The sequence below is a fragment of the Schistocerca serialis genome, chromosome 1 (genome assembly GCF_023864345.2).
Source record: "Schistocerca serialis cubense isolate TAMUIC-IGC-003099 chromosome 1, iqSchSeri2.2, whole genome shotgun sequence".
NCBI lineage: Eukaryota > Metazoa > Arthropoda > Insecta > Orthoptera > Acrididae > Schistocerca > Schistocerca serialis.
In genome coordinates this window covers 976191876-976218710 of record NC_064638.1, presented here as the reverse complement: position 1 = coordinate 976218710, position 26835 = coordinate 976191876, and the positions used below count along the sequence as shown (strand labels likewise).

The 26835-nt window shown below is 42.8% G+C and overlaps 1 protein-coding gene across 1 annotated transcript in view; it reads right to left on the bottom strand.

The window, feature by feature from the left end:
- LOC126453417 (neural cell adhesion molecule 2-like) overlaps positions 1-26835 on the bottom strand; it is a 581048-nt gene that overhangs the window by 80530 nt on the left and 473683 nt on the right. The window contains exon 8 of the mRNA XM_050091127.1: positions 25176-25241. Coding sequence (XP_049947084.1) covers positions 25176-25241 — 66 coding nt within the window. The remainder of the gene's footprint in view (positions 1-25175; positions 25242-26835) is intronic.

Here is a 26835-nt window from a genome sequence, read left to right as displayed (position 1 = left end):
GAAATAAGCGGAAAGTATACCTACTCAAAAAAGCAGATAAAAATTCACTTGAGGCCTTCATGAGAGACAATCTCCACTCATTCCAAATGAATAATATAAGTGTAGACCAGATGTGGCTCAAATTAAAAGAAATAGTATCGGCAGCAATTGAGATATTTATACCAAATAAATTAAGAAACGAGGGGGCTGATCCTCCTTGGTACACTGTTGCAGAAACAACGAAACAAACATGCCAAATTTAAACAGACGCAAAATCCCCAAGATTTGCGATCCCTTACAGAAGCTCGAAATTTAGAGCGGAGTTCAATGCGAGACGCCTATAACAATTTCCACAACGAAACTTTGTCTCGAAACCTGGCAGGAAATCCAAAGAAATTCTGGTCGTATGTGAAATATGTTAGCGGCAAGAAACACTCAGTGCCTTCTCTGCGCGATAGCAATGGAAGACAGTGTTGCCAAAGCAGAGTTACTAAACACAGCCTTCCGAAATGCCTTCACAAAAGAAGATGAAGTAAATATTCCAGAATTCTAATCGAGAACAGTTTCCAACATGAGTAACGTAGACGTAAATATCCTCGGAGTAGTGAAGCATACAAATCCCTTAGTAAAAGCAAGTCTTCTGGTCCAGACTGTATACCAACTAGGTTCCTTTCGGAGTATGCTGATGCATTAGCTCAATACTTAACAATCATATACAACCGTTCGCTCGACGAAAGATCCGTACCCAAAGACTGGAAAGTTACCCAGGTCACACCAATATTCAAGAAAACTAGTGAGAGTAATGCACTAAATTACAGGCCCATATCGTTAACGTCGATATGCAGCAGGATTTTAGAACATATATTCTGTTCGAACGTTATGAATTACCTCGAAGGAAACGGTCTATTGACACACAGTCAACATGGGTTTAGAAAACATCGTTCCTGTGAAACACGATTAGCTCTTTATTCACATGAAGTGCTGAGTGCTATTGACAACGAATTTCAGATCGATTCCGTATTTCTGGATTTCCGGAAGGCTTTTGACACTGTACCACACAAGCGGCTAGTAGTGGAATTGCGTGCTTATTGAATATCGTCTCAGTTATGTGACTGGACTTGCGATTTCCTGTCAGAGAGGTCACAGTTCGTAGTAATTGACGGAAGGTCATCGAGTGAAACAGAAGTGACTTCTGGCGTTTACGAAAGAGGTGTTATAGGCCCTTTGCTCTTCCTTATCTATATAAACGATTTGGGAGACAATCTGAGCAGAAGGTCAAAATAAACTGCAAAACGATTTAGAAAAAAATATCTGAATGGTGCGGATATTGGCAGTTGACCCTAAATAATGAAAATTGTGCGGTCATCCACATGAGTGCTAAAACTCGTTAGACTTCGGTTACACGATAAATCAGTCTAATCTAAAAGCCGCAAATTCAACTAAATACCTAGGTATTACAATTACGAACAACTTAAATTGGAAAGAAAACATAGAAAATATTGTGGGGAAAGCTAACCAAAGGCTACGTTTTATTGGCAGGACACTTAGAAAATGTAACAGACCTACTAAGGAGACTGCCTACACTACGCTTTTCCGTACTCTTTTAGAATACTGCTGCGCAGTGTGGGATCCTTACTAGATAGGACTGACGGAGCACATCGAAAAAGTCCTAAGAAAGACAGCACGTTTTGTACTATCGCGAAATATGGGAGAGTGTGTCACAGAAATGATACATGATTTGGGCTGTAAATCATTAAAAGAAAGGCGTTTTTCGTTACGACTGAATCTTCTCACGAAATTTCAGTCACCAACTTTCTCCTCCGAATGCGAAAATATTTTATTGACACCGACCTACATAGGGAGGAACGCCACCACGATAAAATAAGGGAAATCAGAGCTGGTACGGAAAGATATAGGTGTTCATTCTTTCCGCGCGCTATACGAGGTTGGAATAATAGAGAATTGTGAAGGTGGTTCGATGAACCCTCTGCCAGGCACTTAAATGCGATTTGCAGAGTATCCATGTAGATGTAGTTGTAGATGTAGAAGGTCTTTCTGAACGTGGAGAGTCACTAATGTCAAAACGATCTTCCGTAAATGGAGAAAACCATTTGCTTGCCGCCGGCAGGAGTGGCCGAGCGGTTAAAGGCGCTACAGTCTGGAACCGCACGACCGCTACGGTCGCAGGTTCGAATCCTGCCTCGGGCGTGGATGTGTGTGGTGTCCTTAGGTTAGTTAGGTTTAAGTAGTTTTAAGTTCTAGGGGACTTATGACCACAGCAGTTGAGTCCCATAGTGCTCAGAGCCATTTGAACCATTTGAGCCATTTGCTTGCCGTGCTCTGTCCAGTGGCATTATCGTCATGCAAAGCGCTAATGTTTCTGGCTAACTGCGCTGCTGTTCCTTCTCTATTGAAGTCAGACAGAAGAATATTTGCATATGTTCCGATTCCTACACTTGACACTCCATTTTATGGCGGCCGCACTCTACACACTATCTCCAAATGACAAACTGACAATATGTTAACACAGATAGCAAGTGAAATATAAATTAAAATTTACAATCGATAAATAAACCCATAGCACCCGGAATAGCAACTTGCAAAACAATAACTTGACGATCTTATGCACTATTCTAATACAGTGCACAAACATGTGTCATTTGTTTGTGTATTTTCACTGCAGACATACCTGGGCATTCATGCCTATAGTTGCTGTCAAAACAAAGACCGATGGGTCCTAGATAAGGCAGGAAATATTCCGTAAATGAAGCTGTGGGATACGAGTCCGTAGCTATGCCTCTGAAATCAAACGCCACTTCCGTAGTTCTCGCGTCAGTTGTACTGCGTGTTTATACAAGCGTTCACTAGCATCGAAGTTTACTTAAAACTTTCCTCAAATATTGCAGTGCCTCCCTAGTCAGCAGCTCCCGACGTATAAGCATGATTAGAACCAAAACTTACGTGTATGATCCGCTTCGCGAATTATATAAAGATGAGCAATACTCTTAAATTAAGGGATCGGTGGAAGAAAGTGCTAACACTAAATGCAGTAAAGATTTGTATGAACCCATCATCTGTTGTGAATGCACCATGTCGCCCCATATACTGTTAACAGTTCATGCTATATATACCCCGAAAAACAATTGTATGCCATACAATGTAGCACGCAGAGCTCAAAATGCGTTCTTGTGAGTTAGCACTTTCTTCTGCAGCCCTTTCACACGTAATAACATCTGCCGGCTCATCCCACATTGAAAATAGAGATCTTTATTTAAATTTGGGCTTGACAATTATAACAAGGTTATCGCGATGAGAATGGAATATATTTCAGTTCTACAATACTGAGTTGAAACAACCCTTCCTCAGATGATTGGTTTTATCTATACATCAGTCAACACTCTGAATGAAAGATTAGAACTATGTGATTTTTGCTGTAACTTTTGTTACCGTACTTGTTTGTGATATCCATTAACTGCTTTGCTTCGAGGATATTTTTATTCCGTGCCAAGCACAGCCGAGAAAACTATGATGATTCCTCATGAATCCTTTCAGAACTTCAAGTAGCGCGGAATAAAGAGATCGTCACAGTTGTGAGAAGCACACAGTGCACAAATCCACACGGTTACGTACGTGCAGAAATTTGAGTAAAGATCTCATCTTAACATGAAAAAGGCATTCAGTGGTAACTGGGTTAAAAACATTTTAAGAGTTGATAATAGCTCAGGAAATGGATATCATAGAGAGAACAAACGTATTTCTCAATAAGCAAATATTGCAGAATTTTTGGTTTCAAGAGATTGCGAACTGATATTCTTTGAAGTTCCATAGAGAAGCCGGAACCTACTTTTAAATCTATTGTAGCTGCAAACATCACAAGACCAACGTTGATCCCCAGTAACTGATTTCATCACAGAAATGAGGAAATATATCTTTATCAATTTGGTCCGGGAACAGTTCAAACTCTACCACCTGTATTCACATCAAATACCACTTACATTCAACTTTACACACATGGTACACTGTTGCAAAGTGAAGTTTCTAGTACTACAGGAAATGTTGAATTTTCCCCCCTCCCCCCTTATCGTAAGAGCCACTATGGATACCACGGACATCTCCCCCACTCTGTCTACCACCAAAATTACTGGCTGCAGAGGGTGCAAATAATGTCCAGTACTTCCCATCCCAACTGTTCATGTTGCAAAAGCCATTAAACATATAACATGTTTGAGTCATTAACTTGACTTCCTATGGAGAATGGGTCTTACCTACGTCAACGATACTGACAACCGTATCGCAGATGCAACTGCACCTGACGGAACGCCCTAGAGAGGAAAGACTAACCTGTCGTTTCAGAAGACGGACAGAAGCCTTTTCGGTAGCTGCAGGAGCAATAGTCTGGATGCCTAAGTGGTCTGGCCTTGTAATACTAGCAACAACCCATTGACCACTCGTACAATATGTCACAGGTGGCTACATATGGGTGTTAAACCTTTTAAAATATAAGATTGAGTGATATGTTAAATAGACCACAATAACTGTATTTATTTAAGTCGATTAGAGACTTGCACAACCGATATCGTAGCTTTTAAGATGCGTCTTCCTGTGAACATAACGCTGTATCGTAAGGAGCTATTACAGAATACTTCAGAGCAAAATTCTCAAACTTCTTCCAGTAGAAAAAACCATTACCAGTGATGAATGTCCAGTCTGCATTAGAATCACGATGAATTTTCCTCACTTGAACAATTAAAATACGTTCCAGTGGCATGTCAAGCAATGCACGATACCCCTCGTAAATGTTTTCTAAGAGGGGACCGTCCGTTGCTTTGTATAGGTCCGGTGGAATATATTCTAATCTGCAAAGCGATGAGAGTTCACTGTGATTTTAACACATATTGGACATCCAACGCTGATGAATGTTTTTACCAGTTGAAAACGTCTGAGAACTTTGCCTAGTTACGCCAACTGTTACTCTGCAGCATTCTGTAACAGTTCCGCATGCCCTATCACATAACATTACACACACCAGAAGATGGAACTTAAAATTGGCAAAACCGATTTTGTGAGTCTTTAATCGACTTCAATAGATACAGCTTTTGCAGACTATCCGTATTTTAACTCAGTTTTATATTTTCAAAGTTCTACTAACTGGTATTTCAACACCTGTGATATTCTGTATGAATGGTCAATTAGTTATGTATAATTACATTATATGTGGCTGCCCCTGTTTCGATACTAATGTTAGCCCCAACTTGTCTTTATTACCATGAACATGGATGTCTGGAAGTTCCTGAGACAGCAACAGCATGGACACTATGATCGTCATTGTGACATATTAAATCCTAGAACTGTATGGTCTATGGCTGTTGCAGCGTGAGATATGGTGCGAATTCCTTAGACAGAAATATATGCAAATTCTAAGTATGTAGCACGATTGTAGTGGTCATGCGTTGTTCTCCCGTGCGGTCCTGTCCTCCGATGATTTTAAAATCCCGCCACCTCCCGTGTATGACGCTGTTTCCAAAGTGACGCTCTCGGACGGCTGTTATCGCGATTTCAATCGTGCAGCGGGCAGAATCTTGGGTTTCAGTCTCGTGACAGCGGGCATTGTGAGCTCTGTCGGTCGTTCTCATTGTATGGCTGAGGCATACAGTCACATAATTTATGTAGAGATTGTTGCTACAGGTTCCATGACGCTGTCATCAGCACTCGAATACAGTAACGGAATTGCTAGGAGGAGTTTCCTCAGTTGTTCGATCGTTTGTTTAGTATATGAAGGATCGATTGAGCATCGACTAGAGTGTTATAGCCTACCAACTGTAGTAAGCTGTTTCTTGCTGTAGGTATTGACATGCTGACGCTTGTACGGCTTTGCCATGAGTTTAGTGTGTCTTTGTGCCGCTAGTCAATCATTTATAACGCATCTGGAAATAGATTTATCGTCTATCGTGCGTGTTTCCGCAATAACTCTTGGTTAGTGTGAAACCTGTGCTGGATTAACCATAAATATTTGTCGGTTTGGTATGCACTAGTGAGCGTGCCTGTTCTGGCTAGGTTTACGCATAAAGTGTAGGGAAATAGGTTACGGATCTCTTTGTGAGATTTCCGCAGTGATATGCGGTGTATAAGGGGATATTTACTTTCGCCATGCGTGCGTACTTCTGCAAGTTTAGCCCTCGACAGCTTATTTGGCGGCGCTTGGTACTTTTTTTGTGCTTTTAGGGCGCACAACTACAGTGGTCATTAGCGCCCAGACTAAATTATGAACGCACTGCAAGGCACAATGTTAAAACAGCAACTAAAAAGGACAACAATATAAAAGGCACATTACCAGGCAATGGATGAAAAGAAAACAACATAATCAAATGTCCTTAGACAGGTTTGTCAAGTGGATAAAACGAAGAACGCGAGCAGCTGCTCCTGGGCCATCCGCTAAAATTTCGTCCAGAGTACATGGCAGGCCAAGATCAATGCGCAGTGTATTAAAATTCGGACAGGATGTTAAAATGTGGCGTATCGTCAGCAATGGCCCACATGGGCAGAACGGCGCCGGTGCAGCCGTGAGCAGATGGCGGTGGCTGAACCGGCAGTGTCCAATCCGTAACCGGACCAAAACAACCTCCTCCAGCCGAGAAGGGCGTGAAGAGGTCGTCCAAGCCATGGGGAGAGGTTTCAAGGCCCGAAGCTTGTTTTCAGTAAGTGTAGACCAATCGGCATGCCACAGCGATAAAATGCACTGACAAATGACCCTTCTAAAGCGCTTGGTATTGTCAGCCGTATTTTGAGATTTAATTTCGGGAATCTGATTTAAATCTTGCTGTGACTGAGTTAAAAATGTGTACCGTAATATACACGGAGCTACATAAAATGCAGTATTCTCCAGTCGTAGGAGAGGAAGGGTTATTGAAATGTTCCCTCAGCTGTCACATGGCATGGTATCGCACAGGTGAATACCGAAAGCCGTGTCAGGAATCAATTTGGCTGGCTGTGTTATATTAAACTATCTTGTTGATTGCCTGTTATTCGACGAACTCGTGTTCATTTAGTTACGTTGCCTCCTTGCGCTTGCCTGTGTTTTTCTTCAGTATTTTCGTGGCGATTACTATTAACTGTGTGAGGGACACACGGCTATATATTTAAGCCTTCGCCGTGCGTTGATCAGTCTGACTTCCATTTTGTCTTGGTGTGTTGGCTGGTTCAAAGAGACGTCGTCCATGTTGTTTGTGTAGGTGAATCTTTCGTACTCCGGTTCGTTCTGTTTATTGTATGCATGAGCGCGTTTTCTGACATATTCTCTTGCGTTAGGTGTAAGGGGAACGGACGTTTGTGCGTTGTCGAGATTTCCCGCGGTCCTCAGTGGCTATCTAGAGCTCTCACAGCAGTCCTTTTAGTGGTAAATTAGCTTAGAGAGTACGAAGAATACCGCCTTACGCTTGCGACACGCTGTTAGTTTTAATGAGGTTAGTCTCTATTTAGTTATAAAGGGGCTAAGAACCGGTTCATGCCGATAACCGTAACAGAGTTACCAAAAGATAGTTGAGAATGTTATGATAAATTTCTACTTACATGGTTCTAAGTAGAGCTGGCGTAGCTGGCGCGAGGCCATTTGCAAAAGTAGCGTGGGGCTCTTCTGCATTCTCCCCTCCCCCCTCCCACCATTCCTCCAACACTGGTTATACACCTTCGTCACGTTCATAAGAATTCTAAATTTCGTCACTCATATACTACCAAGGTATCAAAAGTCTTACTAAGCAGGCCTAAAGTTGTGATACGAATATAATTAGTCGGAGAAGGAATCTTAATGGGTATGGCAATTACTAAAATGCTAATAATAACAAATAACTTCCCTATGGCAATTTTCCAGTTTAATGAAATTCGGTATATGCACTTAAATGTTTTCCTCACTTGCTGTGGTCTATATTTACAAGAAATTAAATGAGTTGTAGGTTAAAAGCACTAAAGGTTTTTCTACTTCTACACACTTCACGTAAAACATCTTTCTCTTGCTTTTTGACGAGCAAATTCGTCCATAACAGCTTCAAAAATAAACTTTCAAACCACGTCATGTTCCATTGACAGCATGGCAAGAGAAGACAGGCGTTCTTGCGAGAGGCTGCTTCTGAAATAATTGTTGATAAACCGTAAACTTGAAAAGTTCCTTTAATGGGAGGTGACAATCATTCTCACGGTTAGCAAAATTCTGAATGCAATATAAATGTTGGGAAATGGGTTTCCAGTGTTATTAAAGTATTTCGATATCGACATAAGAGTATTCACATCCTCGGGCACAATTTCTCCGAACACTTTAATTACTGTCAAAAGGTCTGATGCAACAATGTTTTTCAAACATTTACCATTTATGTTTACACTTAGTTCTCTCTCAATGTTTTACATAGATCTTTTCAGTTCTTCGTCCTGTATATATTTTAAACTTCCTGGAGAAAAAAAAGGTGAATATTTCGAAATATTTGCCCAAACCTTTCTTTAAAACTTTTTAACACTGCGTCAACGACAGGATAGAAAAAATCGATGTATTTCCCATCAGAAGATTGCGCTATGCAAAGCATGTCGTCATCTTCATAATCAAATTGCTTCCCCTTCTTACCAATTCTCTTTCCTCGAAACTTTGTTTCAGTCTGTAGACTTTCAGCTACCTCTTTCGCTGTTATCTGTGCATTAACCTAACCTTCATCGTGGACGTTCTCAATAATGTTCACCAGACAGTCATTCGAGGGATGTAGTTGCTACTTTCACTTCCACGTTTTCTGCTTGAAGTGCCTTACTGGCTGCGTTAATGGCAAAAAGGAGGTCATACCATATGACAACGCATATAATAAACTCGAAGCTTTCCAATTAGTTCACAGCAAGCGAGTTTACTTCGCTCTTTGTTTTCGATTCAACAGTGCTGTTGGTCACATCAAGGATGAATCTCCGACGTTTTCTGGTACCTGATATCTTTGACACTCTCCACCTTCCTTTCCCATTTAAAGTTGATACCCTGTTCAATTAGATTTCTCATCTTTGATTTGATGCACTGAAAACAATGAATATTCTTTGAATTATACCAAAACTGTGCTTTTTCTGTAAATTTTTCCAGCATCTGATTAAGACTGTACCAGGCACATGGCATATAAAATGCTCTTGGATTGGACTTTAGGATTCTGGTTTGAATAAAACTTCCATAATCTTTCACATTTGCGCCCTTATCGTAACTCTGGCATCTGCAGTCATGAATATCGAGTCCTAGTTGATCTAATTTCGACAAACGTGTTTGAGTTAAACTATCTCTTGGTGTTGAAGTGACATTCAGAAAGTCGAGGAAATATTCTTCTACAGTCACTGCGTCTACCGATAAATTTACAAACCTATCAATCGATGTCATTTATTGATTGTGGCTGGCATCAGGAGTACAATCGAATATGGCCAAAATATTTACTTTCTTTTACAATATTGGCAAGCAAGTTTATGAGTTCATTATAAATGTTTTTCTCAAGATAATGGTTTTGAATTTCCTGAGTTTCCACCTGTCTCAAAGGTTCCTGCAAAACAGGCAAAAAATTTGCTATCATGTCGATCAAACCAAGAAAATTACCATTATTTGCTTTATAGCGCTTGGCGCTGGTTCCGCTTAAGGTCATATTATGTTGAGCTAGGTAGCTGATAGTGACGATAATTCTTTTTAGAACCTGACGCCAACGTTCCTTCTTTTTTCAATAGTTAAAGGTCTATTTGGTTAATACCATATTTTGTTTCAAACATCTCACATTATAACCGTTTTTGCACAGTTTGTGTGGTTGAATGATTGCTCACGCTCTTGAAGCCGATTTCCTAAATGAACACAATCACAGAGCCAATCAACGTTTATAATAAAACAAAAAAACTCTTTTTCTCCGTTTGGTAAGGTTCTTACGTAAAAATGAGTTGAAAATTTTCTTCTTTTTTTTTTATTTAACGGATACTCAAAATTTACAATATCAGTAGGGCCTTTCTGTACATTTTCGTTTATAATAAAGGATGTTCACGTATTAGGTCAAGTGCCTGGGTCCGAATTTGGGAAGTCTGCATTCCATTGTTTCATGTCCAGTTGCATCTAAAGCACCACATGATGAGATGCTACAGTTAATGTCGTCGTTCTTTATGCACACTTTAGTCTCAATGTCTGAAGCTGTTGGTCGAAGAAACATTTCGAAAGTGCCTTTTCATGAGTTCAAGAACTGTTCATGTTGCTTTTCCTTGATCTCTTGAGCACCTGAATCGTATTTCCTAAACCCGTCCCTATCAGGAGACACTTCCCCGTTGGCGCTTTAAACTTCACTGGACAGGCAAGAATACCATCTTCTCACAGAGTAGACACACAACACGTGAAACGGCGTGAACTGAAAAAATACCGTAGGTTTAGACAGACAATGAATCATTTTGTGAGAAACGCCTGCTGACGGAAGAATGTAGTGCTTGACTGTTAGTCGTAACAGTGAGTAGAAAGGGCGCGGAGAACCGCTGAGAAACAATACATCACGTACGTCTTAATTTACGCATGAGCAACAGTCATGTGTTGAAATTGATATTACTATAGCGCATCAGTATAATAGTCCCTGGCTCCCTCGACTCCGAAGCAGGCATAATTTTCCGAGAAGTGCTCCAGTGGCCACAGTCGTGTCACAGCGGGCATATAATTGAATTACATTACATTAAAAGTGATTTCAGAAACACCTTACTTTATTTCTTCAGTTTTCCTGTAATAACAAAATTACGGGTGACAGTTTCCAAAGTACATTCTGACTTTCTGCACGGAGCACCTAGGAGTGCGGGGCCCTGTGCGGTTGCACTGTTTTGCAAATGCCTAAGGCCGATCCTAGTTCTTAGAGTGAAGTTCATAGTTAACAGTGAGTTCTCTAGTTTAAGTAGCTTTAGCTTAGAGAGCGCCCGCTACCGTATACCAGTGTAAAGTGAATTTTTGTACCGACCGGGTACGTATAAGTATGGGTTATGTGCGTAATTATTTTTTGTGGGTGTCGGTTACGTGTGTAACTATTTTGTCCCGAATATGGTTTATTAAATGACTATTCAGTGCATTATGTTCAAGTCTAGAATGTTGCTCGATAAGATGCATTTACTTGGTAAATTCTAAGAGCTCTCAGCCAGAGGTGTTATTTGAAGTGAGATCACCTTAATTATACAGATCTGTTTCAGAGTTAATGCTTTCCGTAGGTCCTGTAATTTGAGCAGCTGACAGGCATCCGCCATTGTTGCTGCTGACACTGCACTTGTCGAGATGGCCAGAATCTCTCAGCTGGCGTAACATGAAATGTTACTAATTAGTGTCAGATAGCAAGACTTGTTATTGAAGTTTGGATTGGGAAAAATTTAAAAAGTGATTTGTCTTACTCCAACCACCCTCAGTTATAAACAACCAAGTTCTCCACTCGCCAACCACATTTCCTGGTGCCACAGTTGTGTTTAATTTTCTTTGTCTATGACATCAATCGAAAAGGTTTCGTATTGGACTGTTAGATCCGTACCGTAGATCTCAGAAATTTGAAGCTTGTTTTAAGACATCAGATTATATTTCTTTATGAATACCCTATCTGCAGTGCTCGATTGCCCAGCATCAGAGCACAGTAGCGAGCCATCATCAGTCCCACGAGGAACGTCAGAGACGCAGAGAAAGAGCGAAATGCATTTCCTATAGCTTCTCGATATTTTGGTGCTATTCACCTAACTGGCGACGTGTGGTACTGTTCACCGACTGAGTGACTCCTGAGACTGTTTCTTAGATTAGCTGTCTGCTTTAGGGAACATACATCAACGTGCGATCTTTATAATGGACATCATACCGTGGTACAATGTATTTCACAGGGAGAGGTGGAGAGGCTAATGATAAGGTCCTCATAAATGGAGAATATTCTCTATTAAATCGTCAATTTCGCTATTACAATTCATAGAATAAGAGCATGTGATACTTCCCTGTGGTTGTGATTCGTACGTGGGGGCGATAACCTCTCCGGTGCTCTTGGCGTTAACAAGAGGAGTAGGCCATGAGAATGGGGTGGGTTTCAACTTCACCCTTCCCTTCATTCCAGTACTCATCCACAGCAACGAAAACATAAGAATGGGTTTCAGAACTACTCGGTGCAGCCCAGTACACACTAATGATACGTGCCCCGTTCCCTGGGTTGCCAACAGGTACCAATACGTTTTTTATGCATTATAGGTTGGGAACGAGCTAAGCCTCTTAGGCTCTTGACATGTTTTCTTTAAAAATAATGTACCAAAACATGTAAACGAGAAAATAGTGTAGCTAATACTGGGCAGTGTGTTGGAGGACGGACGCCTGTGTATGAGAGATAACATGGGAATAACGTTAGGAACCAAAAAACCTAAACACTGCAGATGATGTTAAATACAGCGAAACGTGTTTGCTTTAAATTATATTTAAAACAATGGCTGGCTCTGAGCACTATGCGACTTAACTTCTGAGGTCATCAGTCACCTATAACTTAGAACTAATTACACCTAACTAACCTAAGGACATCACACACATCCATGCCCGAGGCAGGATTCGAACCTGCGACCGTAGCGGTCAAGCGGTTCCAGACTGAAGCGCCTTTAACCGCACGGCCACACCGGCCGGCTTTAAAACAATCGCAAGAGACAACAACCATATTATTTGTAAAAGCTGTGACTGCCGACTAGAAACGTCAAAAATGTCAAAAACTTTATTGTATCAGGGTTGTCATATATCGAAATATGAGATTGTTCTTATCTATTGTATTCAATTAACTTTTTCGTTATAACATTGCAAAACACAGTGAAACATAAGAGTCACTGAAGGAATTCTTTGGCGTAATATCACAAGTAATATGTAAATTGGTAAAAAATATAAAGCTAACTACTACGAAAAAATAGTTCCTCGTGTAAAAGGAAATAAAAATTTTGTAAATTAATTTCAAAATTTGGTGACGTTTTGAATATATCATTCATTTTCAAATAAAACTGTTATGGAAACGTTTACATATATATAGACGTTTTGGTGTGCTGCTTATCTTGGAATATCACTCCTAAAATGTGTCAAAATTAGTTCCATCTTTACGGGAAGCTCTTTGGGTAGTTTTTTTTCTGTCTTTTATTTCTGCTTCAACCAGCACAAAAGCCAATGACTTGAGAAAATTGCTTTGGCTGTTTGTGCCGCCATACCCCTTACACAAGACATAGACGTTTGTTCCTGACGGATCTAAAAGCCTGTACATAAATCGCATTGGCTAACGCTTGGCTTTTCGTGCCGTGGTATTGTTATAGCGTAGTAAATCAAATACGACTCTCTTTGTTATCATTGTAGAAAATTACTATGTTCTATTTCTTTCCTTCTCATCTATTTCACCTATCTCATGCATCGTTGACCAAAGAATAAGGTTTTTCTTTTTCTTGGAAACGTACGACTGCAACATTTTTTCTCTCCTGTAAATGAATACTGATTAAGAAACTGGCCTATTCTTGGTCTAAAGCAGGGATTCTGGAATTTCTGGTTTGTTATTCCGTAAGGTCCCCAGCACTGTCAACTTTTTGTCGATCTGTTTGTAGAATACTTCACAAGATATAAACCTGTTGTACATCGTAATGTTCTGGTTGGTTCCATATATAGGTTCACATAATTTCATCACATACAATGCAGGAATTGAAATTCATTTATCCCTAGTTTCTTTTCCCAAATATGGGATGCCTTCATAAAAGTAATACGTCTTCGCGTCAAATAACGACATTATCTTTAGCCCATATTTGTCCGACTTGCTTGACAGATACATTTTGAATAGGCAACTGCCTCGGAAGCTAAGGAGTTACTCGTCAATAGTTAGGAGAGCAGAGGGAGCGTACACATCTCGACTGTGCTGTACAAACATACACCCTAAATCACGGAATGAAATGAACTTGTCTGCCGTTCTTCTTTGCAGTGTAGTATGTTGGTCATCAAATCTTAGATTATTGATCAAAAAGTCGAATCGGTTTTTCGGCATAACTCCTCGGACAATTGGGGACTCGTATACTATTGACCACGGATCAATATAACTGACATGCGCTTTTTTAGAGCTCCACTCATAAAAAGAATACCAAATAATGCTTTTATTTCGTTTTGGTTTGTATCTCCAATATACCAATGCTGCTATGTGAATTCTGCCCTTGAATTAGCAATTTTTTGGTTTGTGTATACAACTATTATTCGAACCATGTATTTAGTAAACAATAGTTCAAATAATTGCAGGGGAGTCGTTTCGTTTGGTGCCTCGCCCAGAGCACCAGGTACTCGCATTCTTTACTTGCATTCTCGAGGGGAATATCTGTGTTGCAACAATACCCATTTCTGCCATATAAAATTTTCCTTACATGGCGATCACCTTCATCTGAGGAATGAACCTCAAATGGCGTTGCATCGAATTCGTCATACTCCTTGTTGTCTGTAATATGACCGTCTTCAGGTTCACTCACATCTTCGTCTGACTCGCTCTAATATACGTTTTCAGCCTCTTCTCTTATTATTTCCTCTGGAGTTTTTAATATTTTCTCAAAAAATATTTTCTGTGACTGCAAAAGGAAGTATCATCTATTCTGTAAAAAAAAATTACTTAAATAATAAAGCAGGGTGATTTTTTACCTCGACGGATAAATTTCATGGTTTATCTATTAATGGATGCTGGAGAATAAAGCCCGAGAGATTATAACCTCCTCAACTTGAACAACAATACTGAGTGGAAAGGTAAAACGAAGTGATCAACAGTTGCTCGCAGCAATGTGTTCCTGTATACTGGCCTTCAGGTCATGTAAAGACACAACGTGTCCATGATAAACATGTTCTTTTATATATCCACATAGCCAAAAGTCACATCCTTGTGATCAGGTAATCTTGCAGCCCATGCATCTGGAAATCTCCTGGAGATAACATGTTCGTACATGGTTGAATTCCGCAGATCTCTCACTGGGCGAGCGAGATCAGGTGTTGTTCCAACTTGCTTGAAACAGTGATATACAGACAGATTGCGCACTTAAAAAGCAGGAATCATACGCTGCACAAGGTTTCGTCAATGTGCAGGCATAACGGTAAACCTGACAGGCTCTCTGGCCATATTATCTTCAAAGAAGAACCGACCGAGAATAACAGTGGTTGTGAATCCACATCACACAGTCACGTAGGTCGAGAGCAGCGCCCCTTCGTGCACAACACGCCGTTTAACAGTACCTCAACTTCGTAAGTTCTGTGTATTCACTGCACCCTGCAGCGTAAAACGCCCCTCGTTACTCCAAAGAGTATAGTGCGGCCACATGTTACCAACGAAGATTCGTGCCAGAAACTAAAGAGCAAATTCAGAACGTTGCTTTGGATCATGAGATTTCAGTAGTGTCACCGTCTGTATCGTGTACCGGTACCAGTGAGAAATAGATCACAAAACGTTCTGTACTGTTAACCATGGGATGGACAATTATCGTGACACTGGACGAGCCCCACCACCTCTCGGGGCACCTGCCGCATGTTCAGTTACAACAACAGGAACATCGTCGATAGCTTCCACCGCAGGAGGTCACCTTCCTCTTCTAGGTGCCACACCAAGCTTACCGGTGTTTTAAAATTTCATTGCCATCTTCCTTCAACTATCTGATGGTACTGAGCCTCTTCTCAGTCGGCGATCCTCTCTCAATGCAGCAATCTACGAGTAGTTGTTGCTGTTCGCACATAACATTTTCACTAATAGCGCTCAGTCCCTCACCTCGATAGCATACTTTTCACTCGTGTTATGGCTTGTCCACCTACAGCGTGGATGTCATACAATCATACAAACTACATACAGCGACAGATTTGTACTTTGTGGCCGCAAATGGAACTAATGTTTTCTCCAACTTAAATGAGTACGCAATAACGCATTAGCATATCTACCAGATTTCGTTGGTTTATTATAATTACAGCCAACACTGGACTTCTGAGAGTAGCTGCACTTTAATTATAGCCAACTGGTACATAGTTGACCAATTTTGTACTTATGCAGTACGTAAAAACAAGGAAAATAAGAAATAAAAACAACTAAGGTCTACGATGTCCTAGGCTTTAAACGTACTTCCAGTCGTTCATTTCACTTCAAGCAACGTGTTTTCATTTTCATGTCAATTTGCCGAGAGATAACAATTCCTTACATATTGCGTAAATAAGCATGATTTATGTAGCTGCCAAGGAAGTATTCTTTTGTATTCATTCCTGAGAGGACAATATTGCACACTGAAGAAGTGTATAATTAGTTATCTATTTTATTTCCTCTGTAATAAAATGCGTCATTCTGCTGTTCTCGTCGCTACGTGGGCACGTCACTTGGTCGAAATAAACGCACGAATGTGACGAAGTCCTACGACAGTATACACTTAACGAGAAATCGATACTGGCAATCAGTTACTGACTGACACGCTGGCCATCAGGCACAAGCAGCAAAAGGAACTTCAGTTCACAAAGGAATCGTATATAATGTACAGTGTTTTCTAGTGTGGAATGCCAGGTCGTTTGAACAAATGTTCCGCCATCGTTTGTCCTCTGGAGTCAGTACTCCAAAGTGTCTGCGGCATTTGCCAGACATGTGAAGACACCTCATGTGTTCGGCCTGCAGTGGGACCAGTGTGTGCTCGAGAAGAGTCGGGCACGGGTTGCTCTGTTAATGAAGACGGCTGAGCAGTAAGCTGGTGAGTTTGTCAGTGTCTGCTGGAAGCGCCCGCCGGACCTCCTGAAATACGGTCGCGGTTGCCTCGCGGGGCTGATAGATGCCGGCCATTCGTTCTCACGGCTGCCGCTGTGAAAATCGCCCAGCTATCCGGTGTCACCCTCGTGAGCGGCCATCGCCAGTTAACGCTCTCCTTAGTCCGTTATAATCTTGGAAAGCTTCGCTCATTATGCTGCCACCGCTACTAAAAGCTGCAAACACCTGAACGTATTACAGTCACTCGACATCATCATTTTCATTATATACAACTAAGGGTAGCTACAGGTAGAAACAAGAAAGACGTTTAGGGCTTACCACGCTGTCGGTGAAGAGATCAGAGAGGGAGAACGAGCTCGAATTGTGGAAGGAAATTACCCGCTCCTTTTCAAAGGAACATTCCCAGCTTTAAAATTAAACGATTTCGGGAAACCACGTAAAACCTTAGGCAAGTTCAGTGGTTCCCAATTTTGTCTGATCAGTGACGACTTTTGTTACCTGGCCTTTAGCCGGGACAGCTAGGTTCTAGGAAAATGAGCTGCTTCGGTCTAAATATAAACATCAATAACAACAACTAACATATTCGTTGAACTAGAAACTGTAAGGGGCGTTCAAACAGTTTCCGTTCGGAGGCCGTACAGTACAGAAGCAGTACGCCAATCGGGTAAAATCGCTGTGAGCACTAAGGCAGTCATCTCAGCGGGGCCCCAGGTTGATCATACCCGTTTCGAAAAACATCGTGCCCTGCAGTGTGAAGAAGTCCATTACTGCCTACCACACATCGTCGTCCGAGAGGAATCGTCGATCCTTCAAGGCCGTTTTAAGCGACAGGAGGCGCTATAATCGCATGGGAAGAGATCAGGATTGTTGGGCGCGTGCTCGAATATCTCATACTTGAGCTGGCGTAATTTCTGCGTGACGACACTCGCGATGTGGGGACGTCCGTAGTTATCATGAAGCAGCAGCACTCCGTGTCCACGGCGGTGGCTTTCGACAGACATGCTGTTCCACACACATTCTTCGGTCTCCGGCGTTTGTCCTTGGGCAGCAGAGAAAACGATAACAGCACGTAGGACCTGTTTCGAAGCAATTGGTAATAGCGTTACCATACCTCATATTTCTAAATTTACCGCGCTAACCTCGGAACGAAAAGACTGCCACACTAACGCCTTGCCTATATCCCGTTGCTTATATACCCGGGTCGGAGTCGCGTTACGTTGAATAGGTGCTGCATAAAAGTTTTAGTAGACACTCGGTTTGCATCAATGTGATTTTTGAGTCTATATCTTCCGTACAATTTCGGTAATCCTGGTTCCAATATTATTGCTAAAACATACACGCATATCATCATCTATTTTCAAGAGATTCATGGACTTGCTTCTAGCTACCAGCAAAGCAGAAAACACCCTGCACGCATACGAAAGTTTTAGAGCAAATCGTAAAAGGCGATTTGTCGAATTTCAGTGTATGTAATTAAGTTTTTACTCTAAAACAGCTCAATAGTGTCAGAATCTGCGATGTGGGAATTCAATGAGCTCGTCCTTGATTTCTTTTGGAACTTCTCCAACATTAATACTAAAAGATTTGCGAATTAGTTTCTGATCAACTGCAGCTTCTGTTTTGTTACATTCTGGGAAATAATGATTTAATTTATCAGACAATAACTGCAGGTGACTCTCGATGTTTTCTTGTATATTTGCCCTAAACCTGTCATGTATTTTATTAATGGATGTTATCAATCTCACGAAAGCAGTATAACTCATTTTTCCGTAATCATCAATAACTGTATACTATCACTAACTATTTCGCGTACCATAGTTTAGGGCTTGCTGACGACTGGTGGTCCGCGGACCACTGCTTGGGAAACAAAGTTCCTGGGTGGACAGGCTCGGATTTGAGCCACACAAGTACAACAACATGATTCCAATAGGAATAACAACAAAGAGAAGACAAGTTGCAGTAATATACAAGAGACTTGGTGTTGAAGAAGGTATCCCAGTGTCTTCGTGAATACAGTCATATAGGGTTTTAAATCATAAACATGCATTGAAATAACTGCCCTTAAAATGATAAATACTCATGATCAGGTGTGTATAAACGGATGTGTGGTAGCTGTGGCAAAGTATGTTTCAGTCAAACAGGCAGAAATTGTGTCACGAGATACAAGAACATTTGTACGAACATAGTAAGCAAATTGCCCTTGGTGAACACATCATCACATATGGTGAAGGTATGAACAGTATCCAGTCTATTTCCAATATGTTACATTATGAATATAGAGGGGCCCTACTTAATGCAGTGGAAGAAATGGAGATCTGTGGTAATCTGAAAGCTAATGTCCAGGGTATACTTAACCAACAACGTGAATTTCGTTATACTGTCGACACTTCAATTGTTGGGATGATTTGCTATAAGAGTGTACACACTGATGATACCTGGTGACAGTTCCCATCACAAGCATCCGACATCATTCTGTAAAGACTTTGCCAGTGACGAAGGAATGCACAGAGCCCAGCGATCCGATGGTTCGGAGCACACAGAAAACTGATGGCGGCCTGCACAACTGCCCTACAGTGTGATGGTGGACTTCTTGAACAATCCGACAACTGCTGACTTCTCTTTCACGAAGCACTTACTCATAATACATGCGTTTCGTCTGCATTAATTTTAGTTCTTATTCTTTATACTTTCAGGCTCATTTTACTGGCGCTAGCTGTGAGATATTAGTTTATTTTTATATGCAGTTATGTCACGGCCCTTTTCGTTCATAAGCTAACAACTGCACAACATTTTTACGTCTCTTTACTAACTTGATTTAACGCTGTATGAACCTCGCTTTGACTAAACTTTATCACGTTAATTACTTTCAGAAGATATTTGCTTTTAAAACGACATTATCCCCTCCACAACCGCCAAGATTTGTACTTGTGTACCGTAATTTATGTATGGCGTGCATCGTTAGTTAAATCGGTCAACGATAAGATCTCATCTTTGTCACTCCATTACTTTTCTATTAGAACGTAATACCTTGACGTACACGTTTAACAAAATGCGAACTACCTTTATTATTATTTTCCTCTTGTCAATGTGAAGATGGCTACAAAGCCAAAACCGGTTATCTGTGTAAACAGAGTAAAATGCAATCCATATGCAAATACTGCGAACTATTTAGGTATCTGCATGAGTGGTGTCCTCCATTAGCGACAGCGACTTCATTTCATATCCTCTATTGCTCGCCGTTGAAGCTATTTTTATGGTATTATTTTATAATGTGCCGTTTCAGTTTCTCAACATCTTTAATTACATATGTTGTAAATACCTATGCCCACCTCCCCCCTAAGGGTTCGGGGCTTAGAATACGCCCGAGGTATTCCTGCCTGTCGTAAGAAGCGACTAAAAGGAGTCTCATATATGTCGGCCGTGTATGTTCAGGTACTATTCTATGGTTTGACCTGCCGCTTTCGAAATGCCACAGAAGTGCGTACCATATGGGGAAGGACGTCTTACGTGATGCACAAGTTATCTATAGTGCCCTTAAGTTCGATCTCCTGAATCTCTTGTCATGGTTTTGCCTCTCCACCTGCAATTCAACTATTTGGGTGAGGACATTTTCCGGGGTATTTCATTTGCTTCCGTTGTCTCCTGTCCTCTTTCGCCCCCAATGACGCTGTTGGATTCCTCTGCCCCCCATATCGAGCACGGTAGCCAGTTCGTTGTGGTGGGGCTGTCATGTACCCATTTGGTGGTTCATTACAACGCTGACAGGTATGACCCTAAGTTGTTCCCCTCCATAGCAACACCTTGGGAGGAACGTAGGGCTTCACAGCGACAGGATCCCTGTTCACCACATTACTTAGTTTGCAGCAGAACTGATCGGTACTCCTTCCTGCAAACAAAGCCTCTGTTTTTTGCTGAGCACCTAGAAGATAATTTTGGTGACGTGAAGCGCTGTCCAAAATGCGCAATGGGTCGATTTTGATTCAGGCGGCATCCCAAACCCAGTCCCAGACGTTTGTCGCCTGTGAAAAGCTGGGTGATAGTCCTGTTTCAGTCGCTCCCCACAAAAGCGTCAATACCGTCCAAGGAATTATTTTTCATCGCGACCTCCTGTTACAGTCCAATGACGAGCTTCGTGTCAATTTAGGACGGTGGGGTGTCCCTTTCTTCCGGCGCGTTTACAGGGGCTCCAAAGGCAATTGGGTTGCCACCACCGCCTTCATCTAGGCCTTTGAGGGTGATTCATTACCTAAAAGGTCAAAGTGATGGTGTACTGATGTGACGTAAAATCCTATGTGGTGCTTCAAGTGCTGGAAATTCGGGAATATGTCCTTCCAGTGACCTTCAGGGGCAAAATGTAGAGACTGTGGACGATTGCTGCATCCAAGTACTCCATGTGCAGTGCCTTCCACCTGTGTGAACTGTGGACAGCTTCACTCCCTCTGCTGACCAGACTGCCCAGTACTCCAAATGGAGCGCAAAATTATGGAATACAAGCCCTGGATAGGCTATCTTATCGCGTGGCTAAACTCAAATATGAAAGACTAAACCCTGTTTCCATGCTACCTTCTTATGCTGCCGCCACGATGGCGTCTCCATCGATGACGCCGTTACACCCATCCCCTAAGGTTGCTCCAGTCGGCCCTCAGGGCCACCCATCTGCCTCCCCCGTCCAGTTAGCTGGGGGCATGTCTTCTTCTGTTTCTCCCAAGGCTTCTACTTTGGGACTATCACCTCACGCCCCCCCCCCCCCCCACAAATGCCGGGGACATCGGTCCCCTCCCCCCAGCCAAAGAAGTTATGGCATTCTCCAGCTCCTCTTATGTTCAAGGGGTCCCTGGGACTCCACCTCCCATGGTCCCCACAGTGGACATCAGCCAGTGGTTGAAAGAGCCCCTGGCTGCTGGTCAAAGGGCTTCACGGTCTTCCTCTGTCCCTGAAGCTACTTCTGAGAAGCCCTCGGACCAAAGTCCTAAGGAGTGGCGAGAGGGGAAAGCCTCGGCCATTGATCTCTAGGTTTGCAGTCCTGGTTAGGTTAGGTTAGTGTTTTTTTAACGTCCCATCGACAAAGTGGTCATTAGAGACGGAGCACAAGCTTGGGTGAGGGAAGGATGGGGAAGGAAATTGGCCGTGCCCTTTTAAAGGAACCATCCTGGAATTTCCCTGAAACGATTTAGGGAAATCACAGAAAACCTAAATCAGGATAGCTGGGGACGGGATTGAACCGTCGTCCTCCCGAATGCGAGACCAGTGTTCTAACCACTGCGCCACCTCGCTCGGTTGCAGTCCTGGTCTTCTACCATCTATCCAATGGAGAGCACATGACGACTTGTAGTGACCACTTTCCACTCTTCCTGTCCATACTGCAGCGTCCCTTGTCTCGACACTTGCCCAGGTGGGTCCTTCCCAAGGCTGACTGGAACACTTTCACATCCGCTACTAACACAGAGTATCCATTTCATGCATCGATGAAGTGACACATGATGGCACTAATTCCATTGTTACCACAGCCGAATCAGTAATCCCTCGTTCCTCTGGTTGCCACTGGCGGATGCCAATGCCTTGGTGGTCGCCATAAATCGATGCGGCCATTAGAGATTGTAGGTAGGTCCTCCAATGTCGTAAGCGCCACCCTCCCTGGAGAACCTTATTGCCATCAAACGGCTCCAAGCGCAGGTTCGCCTCATCATCAAACGAAAGAAGCAGGAGTATTGGGAACGCTATGTCTCTATCGTTGGCACACGAACCTTCTCCTAGGTTTGAACCAAGCTCTGCCAACTTTACGACTATCAGACCCCAGCATGTGTACCTGGAATTTCCAAAAATGGAGCTGTATCTGCCGATCCCGACGTAATTGCCGAGCATCTCGTTGAGCATTACGCTCGCATCTCTGTGTCGGAGAATTACCACCCCACCTTTCGTCTCGTCAAATAGAGGGTGGAGCGACAACACCTCTCTTTTGTTCAACGCCACCCTGAGCCTTATAATGCTCCCTTCAGTGAGTGGGAATTTCTCAGTGCCCTTGTCGACTGGACACATCCTCTCGACCAGATCTCATCCATTCGCAAATGCTAAGACATCTGTCAGCAGATTCCCAACCACCTCCCTAATGTCTTCTACTGCATTTGGAGCAATGGCGAATTCCCATCGCAATGGCAGGAAAGTGTAATCTTTCCAGTCCTAAAGCTATCGTCCCATCAGCCTCACACGTTCTGTGCAAGCTGCTTGAACGTATGGTGAGCTGGCGGTTGTGTTGGCGTATTGAGTCTCAGGACCTTCTGGCTTGTCTCAGGGTGGTTTTCGCCAAGGACGCTCCACCATCGACTGCTTGGTGTACCTGGAGTCTGTCATTCGATCCGCCTTTTCTCGGCAACAAACCTTATTGCCGACTCTTTCGATCTCACGAAGGCATACTATACCACTTCCTTGCTACTCCGCATGAGTGGGGTCTTTGGGGTCCACTCACGATTTTTATACAACACTTTTTGTGACGCCGCACTTTCAGAGTTCTCATCGTTGCTTCCCATACTCAAGAGAATGGGGTCCTGCAGGGATCTGTCCTTTTCCCCAACACTGTGGTCCATCTCCCGCAGTAGTGGGCTCGGACTGGGCTTCCATTCACCATCTATATCTGGGAACTTCTTCATGAACTCGGCACTTCCCCCACACAAGCTTTCCTTTAGGCACACTTCTGTACACCTCCATGGTCCATACCTCAGCCACAGCTTCGACTGGACCTATTGCAAGGCCCCAAATGCCCACTTCCACGTGAGGCCCTCGATCAGCATTTCATCTCTCTTTTTGACCAGTTTGAGAGCTCAGAAATAATCTATGCAGATGAATTACTGGTCGACAGTCTTGTTGACTACGTTTACGCTCACGTTGGCTATACTGAACAACGCTCCTTGCTGGATGGCTGCAGCATTTTCACTACAGAGTTGGTTGCCAACTATCGCGCCCTTGATCACATCCACTCCGACTCTGGTGAGTCCTTCGTCATTTGCAGTGACTCCTTAAGCAGCCTACAAGTTATCGACCAGTGCTTTCCTAGGCATCATTTGGTACTGTTAATTCAGAAGTCTCTTTATGCCCTTTGCATCAGTAGACGCTTAGTGACCTTCATTTGAAACCCAGGCCATGTTGGGATGCCGGGCAATGAACTTGCTGACCGTCTGGCTCAACAGGCCACCAGGTAACCATCTCTGGAGGTTGGCCTACTAGAGACCAATTTCCAAGCAGTCTTCCGCCGCAAAGTTTTCGCTATCTGGGATACTGAATGGCGCACTGTGAGTACACCTAATAAACTCCGTGCTATTAAGGAGACGACGAATGTGTGGCGATCATCCATGCGAGCCACTCGTAGGGAATCTGTTGTCGCCTGCCAGCTCCGCATTGGCCATACGTGGCTAACACATGGTTACCTTACCCATCGCAAAGACCCACCTCAATGTCGCTGTGGCTCCCTTCTAACTGTCGTGTTCATCATGCTTGGCTGCCAAATTTTAGCCTCTCTGCGGCGAACTTTAACCTTCCCAGCACCCTGCCTTCGGTGTTGGGTGACAATGCCTCAACGGCAGATTATTCGTGAGGGGGTACCATTTTGGGGTGGGTGTTTGGCCTTCTCTCTGAGGGCTCTACCCTCCCTCCATTTTAACACTCTGTCACACCTTCTTTGGATTTGTTTGTCTTGGTGTCTGTCTTTCCCATTCATGTGTTCATCTCGCCTTGTCTTTTTGGGGTACACATTTTAATGTGTTGCAGAGCTATTCTTGTGATCAGCAAGCCCAGACCATCTGCTATATGGTTTCAATACAATCTTCGATTTTTCCTTATGATATATGTTTTCCCCGTTTTTTGTTCGTACCATTCGTTTTCGTTCTAGGTGTGGTTCTGCATTCCTTTTCCTCCTTTTACTTCCCCAAACGTTGTTTTATCCTGAGCCTTGCTTGCGTCTGGAACAAGGAACCGATTACCCTGTAGTTTGGTCCCTTTCTCCCTCAAACCAGGCAACCAACCATACGCGTACGTCACATTTCTTGTGACTGAAATTTGCCTCTTTTTCCGAAAACAGTACTTCTCTCTTGTTTACGTATAATTTTTGGATGCTAATGAAAATCTTCTGGTAGAGAGATTAGAAATGTCCTGAGAGTGAAACACCTTCGTAGTTACTATCTGGACTAATAAGGATGTTTGGCCTTGACTAGTTTCGTAGTGTCCATGCATACTGTGAAAAAGAAAGCATTGGAGTGCAGCGTACCAAAAGGAGGAGTTGGCCTAGACCTGCCCTGGACTCACCGTCTTTGCGGGGCGGCACGACGTCGGGGTTGTCCTCCTGGATGGGGGGCGGCGTCTTGCCGCTTGGGGAGCTGCTGCCGGTGCTGTCGCCCTGGGCGCCGCGGCGCCGCCCCCGCAGCCGGCAGCCGCGGGCTCTGGCCACGGCGACGCCGGCGGCAGCGCACAGCAGCAGCACGGCCGCCACCACCACCACCACCAACCACGCCGGGGGTGGCAGCAGCGGCGCGGGCGGCGACGGCGCCGTCGACACTGACCAACAGAGGGCAGCCGCTACACACCAGCAGCTCCTAAAGCCTCATTCCCGCTAACGCCTTTTTCCTGCTGCATTTTGATATACTTGGTATTGTGTACATAGTTCCGCGTAGTCAGCGCGTACACAACTTTCACACTAGAGCGCGCCCCGCTAAGCACAACAGCGCAGGCGCAGCGCTCGTCCGTCTCCGCTCTACGAGATGGCGCTGCCATAAAGACGGACCAAATTCTGCTTCCGCCGATCCGCGTATTAATATCTCTCGCAGCCAATGAGATTGCTGCTAATGTAGAACCCTTTCTCTTCGCGGATCACACTCGCGCAGTGATACCTGAACGCGCGAGGTATTATAACGAGTGTACAGACCTCCGATTAGTCAGTCTGCATTAGTCTGCAGTCAAGTTTCAGTCTGCGCCTAATAAGATTATCATATTCCTGTACTTAGCCATGAAGACATGTGAGAATAAGATTAACGTACCAAGACCAAAGGAACCTCAGATTGTCAATTGTAAACAGCATCCAGAACCAAGTTACGTAATCTCTATGCTTTTTATTATTTTAATAAATGTGTGTGAAAATTAATCAAGTTCTGTTTAAAGTTGGTCACCGTCAGTCTGCTACTCTAAGCGTGCAAGTGGCATTTCTATCGTCTCACCTAACGGCAGAAGATAAACACGCCACGATAGGACCACGAGACATATTGCTGACACTCGCCTACTTCGTTAGAGCGACAAGTCAAATAATCTGATGGTGCGTGTACCGAAGGTCTTACAGTACGCACACCACATTTAGTTACGTTCCAGGAGCGTTTCAACTTTTATATTAAGGCGGACTGTGAGAAAATATTCAGGTACATATAAGATAAGGTAACTTTTACTGCTTCAGAAATAAATGAACCAAATTTTCTGTGTGTTGTCATTATGTTATTGGTCATAACATGTATTTTTCAACCTGTTTTACAAATAACTTAATCACGACCTTGCGGGTTACTTCTAGAGTACTTAACTATCACATGAACAACATTTTCTCAAAGGTTACTTTACCTATCATTTTCAAAATATGTCAGGTTATTCTTATCCGTCAGATAAACAAATTTTTATACCAGCTTTTTAATATCAGTCTTGGAACACTAGCAACATTTTTTGTAAATTTATTTGTACGGTATAAAGCAATTTTTCGATGGTGCTGAGCAACACTCATACAGCACATTTTGAAAGAATACATCGCCATTGGGTTGTAACCCTATATTTCCTGTGTACAGTCTAGATTTCGGTTTTCACATCATTATCGAGTACAGTGTTCTTCGATCATTAACGCAAGCTGGTAGTCTTTAAATTCTACCGATTAACATGTGACTAAGTACTCGTAAAAGATTGCCTTCTTAAAATACCTTTAACGAAATTACAAGTGTACGGATTCCATTCTACATCTTTTTTAGAATTCTGCCATTAACCAAATTATTAAACCTCAGACACAAGTTTCGATCCTGATTTAGAAAACATTTAAAATAAAATGACACATTATGAATGAATGCTTCATAAAACAAACCTAATGTTGACTTTACCCACTGTAGCTCTGGAAACAAATGTAGTG